This window comes from Colletes latitarsis, chromosome 4 (genome assembly GCF_051014445.1).
Source record: "Colletes latitarsis isolate SP2378_abdomen chromosome 4, iyColLati1, whole genome shotgun sequence".
NCBI classification, from domain to species: Eukaryota; Metazoa; Arthropoda; class Insecta; order Hymenoptera; family Colletidae; genus Colletes; species Colletes latitarsis.
The window spans coordinates 43,197,523-43,206,559 of record NC_135137.1 but is presented as its reverse complement, the minus strand read 5'-3'; the positions used below and the strand labels follow the sequence as shown (position 1 = coordinate 43,206,559).

The 9,037-nt window shown below is 33.9% G+C and overlaps 1 protein-coding gene across 1 annotated transcript; it reads right to left on the bottom strand.

Annotated features, from left to right (window-relative positions):
• Positions 1-370: 370 nt before the first annotated feature.
• Positions 371-6,154, bottom strand: LOC143341102 (uncharacterized). The gene is made up of 7 exons (XM_076763724.1): positions 5,927-6,154; positions 3,492-5,842; positions 3,304-3,399; positions 3,124-3,219; positions 1,732-3,061; positions 1,004-1,063; positions 371-598 (listed from the first exon to the last, which is right to left on the bottom strand). The coding sequence occupies exons 1-5, from the start codon at positions 5,979-5,981 to the stop codon at positions 3,020-3,022; spliced, it is 2,640 nt and encodes an 879-aa protein (XP_076619839.1). The 5' UTR covers positions 5,982-6,154; the 3' UTR covers positions 371-598; positions 1,004-1,063; positions 1,732-3,019.
• Positions 6,155-9,037: the final 2,883 nt, after the last annotated feature.

Here is a 9,037-nt window from a genome sequence, read left to right as displayed (position 1 = left end):
TATGGACCTGAAATGGGCTAAAAAAGTACATTGAATGTAACGTCTATGTACTTGTATACCTCGTCTATATAATACATATACATATATCAGAAAATTCAAAGCACTACAAGAGGTAACATGGAGGATTATCCATTACGCCTATTTTGGGTCTAGACTTTTGGTTTACTACATGAAACAAAGATGTGATAGGAAGGGATGACTTGTACTCTTATAGTTTATTTCAAAGTATAATCAAATATTGTAACAACTCTGTAGATTCTTCTCGCAATGTCTGTTAATGTTGATAGTTGCAAAAGAAATGTTGCGAAGTGTATGATTCTGTAAAATATTAATGTATAAATGTAATGGGATTTAACAGGCAAGTAAATAATTTTTCAATTACGCTTTAATTATGTATTTTATTAGTACATGAAATGCTTGTATAATACTATAGCTTACGCTTCAATGTAATTTTCATGTCATAGGAATTAGAGAGAAAAAGATTTTGTCATTGTAACATTCACCTTTAATCTCGATGGTCAATTTGATGCCCTATTTCCAACTTTACACTTACAAGGTTTACAACAACACTCGCTGCCAGATTTACAATCACACTTATCTGTAAAGAAAAATTATGATGCAAAATCAATGAAATATTAATTAGTAATTTGTTTCTCTATTATCGTATCGTTTCCGAGAAAATGATCATATTATACCGATTAGCCTATAACCTATAAAATTCGGGCAACAAGAAACTATAATCCTAACTGAACCGTTGTTAACAATAATTACGGTAAAATGGTAAATTATTTAATCCGGAAAAAACCACATTGTCAAACTAATAGACCGTAACTACCGGGTCACACATTCGTTCGTATTTAACTGTTCGAAGAATAAATGACACACAAGAAGAGAAACAGTATGTACAATGACGTAACAAATGTTTTCGCGTAATAACATAATCGTTGCAATTTATTTCGTAAAAATTAGAAGATGGTATATAATATTAAATGATAATAATTACCTCCACATTCGGAAGTGCAGCAATTGCACGAGTCGCCACATTTGCAATCCTGACACTTATCTGCAACATATTGACGATTTAAATTTCTAAATGCTTCTTGTAATGGGATTTATAATATTTAAAATAATGGTAATGATAACATCACAAGTGTAGATTATTCAATGTAAATCATAGGTAAATTTGTCAAACTCATAAATTGAGTGCATCAAGTGATTGAACTTGATAAATTATTTCATTACTTCCTGTTTAGTTTAATAACTACATGACCTGCTACTACAGATGTTTTAAGGTAATTCCGCGTCAACCACCAATTTCATTTTATTAAATTCTACATTCGTTTAAAAAGCACAGGATCTTCGTATACAAAATTTACATCGTAATATTTTCAGTAGAATAATTCATGAACAAATTAATTAGAAAAAATTATTATATATCATTTTTCATAACCCATTAACTCGGAAATATTTAAATACTTTATTTTGAGTATTTAAATATGATGAAATATGTACGTTCGAAACGTAATTACACATAAGAACATAAATATAATAACTTTAATGAGATTTAAAAAATCAGTCGACCATTAATTTAAAACTACAGCTTACGTTTGAATGAAATTTTATAGTATTAGAGGAATACATTATAGTTTATAATTTTGTTAATAATAAAATATCACATTTTCGTTTAGTTTCTTAACTCATATATTTTCTAGAATTTGTAACAATTCTTACCTGCACACTTGTCGCATCCTGGTCCCGGCATTTTGTTCTGGATTGTTTCGCAACTGACTCTTCGACTTCCGTACGAGCACAATGACTACTTGACTGGTCGGTTGCACTGCTTCGAATTTATCGATTACTCCTACCACGATCTCCTTTATACCGAACACCTGAACGACGTGTGCAACTGGAAATGTTCGTGCCATGCGCAAATCAGGGCTGTATTTATTCTGGTACGATTTAGATTTAAATTATTTTAACTATTTCAAATTGTTCGTTTATATTACGTGTATTTATGAAGTCGATATATACATTTTAAAAAGTCTTATTTAAATATGTTAGAATAGTAGATTTCAAAGTGGTTCCTATCCATATACTCTCGTATAAATAATTCTCGTCATATTTTGTATGACTGTTTATCAAATTGTACTGTAATGTACTGCGTAATTATGAATATTTTTATGAAATCTTCTGTAAGTACGCAATGGGCAAAGTGCTACAAATAAATTACATATGTTATCGATGGTATAAAATATTATAAAATTAAGTTATTTATTCGTGCTTAATTTTAAATATTGTTGCCTTGGATTGCTACGGAGCATGAAAATACAATCACGTCCCTGTACAATTGTAGCACGAACCCAATGGTAAACGTTACAACGCAACAGTGGGAGATAAGGAAAGATCTTTTAACGAACGAACGACGTCCCAATAGATTCCAAAAGTTTCACTGATTTAAGTGACACTAGGCTTTGGTTAAACGAAAGTTTTTGCACTACGTTTCTTCGACGAATAAAACACATATATGTATAGATGGAAATATGTATTCGATGTAGAAACGCGATACGCAGAACGCTCGTAGATTTTATTCTCTCTAGAAACGGTGTAGAAAACGTTCGTAAGAAGGCCCTATACCACTGGTGGGTGACTCATATAATTGATACATCACCTAATTTTTATTGCTTTTCCTTTAAATCCACTAGAAAGTAGAGTTGAGGAAAGAATTTTAAACGGGAATAATGTGAAATAAAATATATAAACTTCATTACAAATTCTTTTGTAAATGTAACATGCAAAGCGACATTACATAAAATATAACTTTTATTAAAAAATAATGCTTTTTTTTTAATTTGAGGTTTATTCCACATAAAAATATAAAATATTAATTATACCGTAAATATTAAAGTGCTAATTAAATATTTCTCTGTTTGTGAATAAAATTCGTTTTATTAGCTGCCTCTTCAATGTGTATACATAGATTGTGGTTCATAGTTAATTTCCAATACTTCATTATTTGCTATTATTCCTGCATTCTTCTGTTTCTGGATTGAATTAATTCTACCTGAAAATTTTTGTGTAAAGTGGATTCATATTTTATATTATTGTATACAATAATAATAATACCTTGGTGTCGAATAACAACTTTGTTTTGTGCTGACTCGATTTTGTTGACAATTTCTTTACACAAGCTCCTATCTTGGGTGATTTTGTTTCCTTTATCTATCAAACATGACATGAAGGAATATGTATAGTAGTGTATATACTATTTCCAAAATAGGAAGAAGATAATATTAAAATACATACAGTCTTAACTTGTAATGGAAGTTTGTAAGAAACTTTAGGCAGTAAAAAATCACTTTTATATGTACTGTCAACCTCAGATGCTACCAATGTGCTTGTCTTTAAAATACAAACAAAATTATAATATTTGTGACAAAGTAATTTTTACAAAATATTGCTTTTCAGGTAAATCTAGGAATATATGTATATACCTCTTTTTTATATGGTAAATGTGTTCCTAATTTTGGAGATAAATTAACTTTCAGTGACATTTTTTCTTGAGTTTTAGAATTAGTTATGTTTGGTGATTTAGTAGTTCGTTTTGAATTTCTATTTGGAGATGCTTTATCATTTTTTTTAACAAATTGAGGCGATACATCATCTGTTTTAGCACGTATATTTTTTACAAGTTGTATATCAGTACCTCTTATGTACATACCAATTGGTGAAGTTACAGTATTATAATTTGTTTTACACAGCCCTCTTGCATTTGAATTTTTCAAAATATTTTCCTCTTTTGTATCTTTTGTTGGACTACACATACTTGGAAAATATATCTTTTTTTTTTTATAATGTTTACTTGGAGAAGTTTTACCTGGTGTAAAAAAAAATTTAGCTTTTGGATACTGTGTTTCCTCTTTAATTTCTTTGTTTCTATTTCTTAATAATGGTGATTTATATGTATAAGATTTTACATTTGGACTTAAAATATTTTTCTTTGCTTTTGATGACAATTTCATATTAAAACAATCTGCATCTGAATTCTTAATTTCTTCATCGTTTTTAAAATAAACGTTTCCCTTATTCTCGAATGTAATTTCAGGCACGCAAGATTCCGAGTTCGTCAGTAAATTAAAAATAGGTTTCTGTTTTTCTAAATATGTTTGATAATCTTTACAAACTGTTAGGGTTTTTAAAAATTTAGCTTCGTCGCAAGTCAATGAATTTGATTCGTTCTCGGTAATCAACTTAAGAGACATCCCCAATGACTTTTCTTCTTCTGTCAGTTTAATATCAGCATTGATTTCTTTAATAAGTCTTGCTGTATCAAGACATCTTTTTCTTTTCTTTGCTATATCTTCTAAAAGTGTCCGTTTCAAATCATCCATATCAAGTGATATACAATTACATGTAATTTTATCATCATTTGCCATGTTAATGTCGAAGTTTTCGCTAATCTTCATAGATTTTTTATATAATTTAGGACTTAATTCTTTTTCATTTTTCGAATTGTTCATTAATGAACTTTGATGTAAATGCATATCCAATAAATTAGGAGTACTTAGAATTGTGTTTTCTGTATCAGATGTATTAGAAACATCTAATAAAGCCATTTGTTCTTTGCAAATATTTTCAATTTCTGTCATACTTAACAGAGAAGGCACTGATACACTTCGTTGTAATGGCTGAAAACATTCTTTTTCATCAGGAAATAATCTTTTACATTGAACCTCCAAACGTTCAAAAGACTCGGTACTAGATATACTTGATGATGTATTAATTAAATCATTAGTGTTCCCATCAGAATTATTTTTTGATATTTTTTGGAAGAATCGTTTTTTAATTACATCTATAGCGGATAAAGGTGTGGAAGGTGGTAGGGAATTTATGGGTGAAATTAATAATTGTTCATTTTTAGTAACTGGAATAGATTTATTACATATGGGACTTGTGAGCATTTGTTTCAAGTATAAAGGAGGTGTAGACAATGGAGATGAAGGCCATTCAGGAGAAGATTCATCTTCTATGAATTTACATATTTTTCTCAATTCTGCTGTTAATCTGCTTAAATTTACTGCAGATAAGTTACATATATCATCACCATTATTAATAATAGATTCTTCAGTGATAGTTACTAGTTTTTCATTAAATTTTCTTGGAGAATGTACATATTCAGAAGATAAAAGTTTCAAAATTTGTTGTGGTTTTGATGATTCCTTTGTTTGATTTAACCGAGTATCTAATGAATAGAGTATAGTTTCAAACTTTTTCGTTTCATTGGTTACTTGTCTACATTTAAAATTTGTATAAGTTATATTTTCTTCTGATACAGGAACTGCATCAAATTTATTGTCATCTATGTTATAATTACTATCTCTATTTGATGCTTCATTTGCTTTATTGCTTTCTAATTTTTTATACAATTGTAATATGCCCTTTTTGGGTGTAGTCAATGTTAATTCACTTACTAGTTTTTTAGATGCTCTGTTCTGTAATTGTTTATCTTTCATTGCACATTGAGGACTACAATTTTCTTTATCTTCACCTTTGTTACATGAATGCATAAAACCATTATCATATTGAAATTGTTCCTTCAAGTTTCTACTATGAAATAAATTAATACGTTTATTTAAATCTGGTTCAGAACGAACAGATGCAACAGATAAAACGGGTGTATCCAGCATAAAAGAATCTTTTGTAGAACTACTAGCCAAAATAGTGGAATGTTTACATCTCTGTGTAGAATCTTTGGACATGTATTTTCTTGTTCTTTCTTCATCCAAACTGTCTATGGAAAGCGAACAAGGCGTAGAAGAATCTATCTCAGAACTAGTATTGTTTTCTGAAAAACAAATTGTTCGATTAACAGATAAATGTATTTCAACATTTCCAATATACATAAAACATCCGTATCACTTCTGCTTACGTAAACTGTTTATCGAATCTGTAAAATCACCAGCATATCTTCGATGTCGATTCATTTTAATATTTTATTAAAATCTTAACTACACCGATGAAAACAGTTCGCACAACTTCATTCCTTTCCTTAAAACTATAGTCGTAGAATCGCAGATCGTAACGTCTGTTAGACACATTCGGATACGTTACACCGGCTACCATTAATTCATTTTGAATCTACTCACTACTCACACTATGCCAGATCACGCGTACGTGAGCTCGTGGAGTTTCGGAAACCCGACAAAGGCAAAATGACGCATGCCCTCTTTCTCGATTATTCCGAAGCTGCCCGAAGTAATTTCGGACCGCCTCGTGGAAGTCGAGAGAGAAAGGCTCACATTTGCCTTCTCGCTCTTAATAATCTCGAGTCGTGATTCTCGACTGCCCAGGCATTTTTACTTTCCGACCTATGTAGGCGCACATAAGCAAAGTACCCATAATGGAAAAAAATTTTGTAAAATTTATTTTACGGAAATACACGTTTTAAGACCCCCTGATCATATTTTAATTATTGAAAAAAAAGAAATTTTTTTTTATTGTACCCATGTATGAGCGTGTATATATGTTTGATTTGGCTTAATTTTGCATAAAAAAATGATTGTATCGATTGTATCTCGCTCTTGAACACCTAATATCCAACCTCCCGTCAACAGGTCTCCACTGGCCTCTGCTGACCGCTGCTGACCACTCTTGGAATTTCTGACAACGTATAACGATTACTACTTGTTACTGCTTGCCCCTGCTGGACTCTACTTGCCTCTGCATGCCTCTGCTGGCCTCCGTTGGCCTCTGCTCACTGTTGCTGACCACTGCTGACCACCGCTTATATTTCTGGCAACGTACAACGATTACTACTGGCTACTGCCGGCCTCTGCTGATCTCTGCCAGCATCTCCCGACCTAAGCTGGCCTCTGCCAACATCTCCCGACGTCAGCTGACCATCGTTGACCACTGCTGACCGTTGCTGACAACTTGTCACATGATGTAATATAATATAATATGTTTAATATGTATTAAAGTTTTGTATAATGTAAATCTATTGCAATAAATGATATAATTTCAAAGTATTCTATGTATTCTCATCATTTTTTACCCCTTTTTCCCTCTCCAAATCGGAAATGACATCATTTCTAAGATTTCCTGAAAATTCTCGGATCCCTGAAACTTACCGGCGTCCCTGAAACTTCTCGGAATCCCTGAAATTTCCAAGAAGTTTCAGGCAGCGGCTAAAATTCCTGGCCTGAATTTTTCGGCAAAAGTTTTAAAGAGCCGTTACGTAATATTACGTAATATTACGTAACATTACGTAACATTACGTAATAGCTCTCTAAAATTTTTCGCGGCTGGAATTTTTCGGCAAAAATTACGTAATATTACGTAACATTATGTAATATTACGTAACATTACGTAATAGCTCATCAAAATTTCTCGCTGCCAGAATTTTTCAGCAAAAATTACGTAATATTACGTAACATTATGTAATATTACGTAATATTACGTAACGGCTTTTTAAAATTTTTGCCGAAAAATTCAGGCCGAAATTCTTGCCGCTGCCTGAAGCTTCTTGGAAATTTCAGGTATTCCGAGAAGTTTCAGGAACGCCGGTAAGTTCCAGGGATTCCGAGAAATTTGCAATCTTTCCGGGGAACTTAGAAAATTTTAAAAGATTCGGAGTGTCTTATAACTAATGGAATGATTTCGATAGGAAAAGAAGGGTAAAAATGATGAGAACACATAGAATTCTTTGAAATTATATCATTTATTGCCATAGATTTACATTATACAACACTTTAATAGATATAAACATATTATATTATATTACATCGTGTCACAATTTGTCAGCAACGGTCAGCAGTGGTCAGCGATGGCCAGCGTTGGTCAGCTGACGTCGGGAGATGTTGGCAGAGGTCAGCAGAGGGTGGCAGAGGGTGGCAGTAGCCAGTAGTAATTGTTGTACGCTGCCAGAAATATAAGCGGTGGTCAGCAGAGGCCAGCAGTGGCAAGCAGAGATCACCAGGGGCGAATAGTAGCAAGTAGCAAGCGTTATATGTTGTCAGAAGCATCGGAGGTGGTCAGCAGCGGTCAGCAGAGACGAGCAGAGGCATGCAGTGGCAAGCAGAGATCAGCAGGGGTGAATAGTAGCAAGTAGCAAGTGTTATATGTTGTCAGAAGCATCGAAGGTGGTCAGCAGCGGTCAGCAGAGACGAGCAGAGGCATGCAGTGGCAAGCAGAGATCAGCAGGGGCGAACAGTAGCATGTAGTACTTGCTATACGATGTCAGAAGCATCGGGGGTGGTCAGCAGTGTTCAACAGAGGCCAGCAAAGGCATGCACAGGCAAGCAGAAACCTGCAAAGGCAAGCAGAGACTTGTAGGGGCATGCAGTAGTAAGTATTAATCGTTATACATTAGCGGAAATACCTGCAGTGGTCGGTAGCGTTCGGCAGAGGCCAGGAAAGTTCAGCAGAGACAAGCACACGCTGACAGAGATCAGCAAAGACCAACAGAGGGTAGCGGAAGTCAGTAGTAATCGTTATAGATTGTCAGAAATATAAGCGATGGTCAGCAGAGTCCAGCAGAGGCAAGCAGTAATCAGGAGCAGTCGGTAACAGTCGTTGTATAGTGTAAAAAGTTGTCGGGAGTTCTACAAAGTCGGAAAGTCGACAAAGGTAAATTGACTGCTCTCCTTCAAGAGTCTCTCAGAGATGCCAGAAAGGCACCGAAGGTGCTCTCTCACACTATGCCAGATCACGCGTACGTGAGCTCGTGGAATTTCAGAAAGTTGACAAAGGCAAACTAACACATGCTATCTTTCTCGATTCTCTAAAGCTACCCGAAGTAATTTCGGATCGCCTCGTGGAGTCTTGAGAGCTGCCCAAGTTTGCGTGTAGTAGTTCGTTACCTTCAACGCTAGATGGCGCTCATTTCTCGACCTCAAACCCTCTGGTGTTAAAACGCCCAAGTTTGTCGTGAAATCCATCTATCGTGGACGATAAGAACTATTCCACGACAAACTTGGGCATTTTAACACCAGAGGGTTTGAGGTCGAGAAATGAACGCCATCTAGCGTTGAAGGTAACA

Coding starts and splice junctions, on each gene's coding strand:
- LOC143341102 (XM_076763724.1), bottom strand. CDS start 5,981: ATGAATCGACATCGAAGATATGCTGGTGATTTTACAGATTCGATAAAC. Junction 5,843..5,926: donor AGATTCGATAAACAGTTTAC/GTAAGCAGAAGT, acceptor TTTGTTTTTCAG/AAAACAATACTAGTTCTGAG. Junction 3,220..3,303: donor TTCCATTACAAGTTAAGACT/GTATGTATTTTA, acceptor CATGTTTGATAG/ATAAAGGAAACAAAATCACC.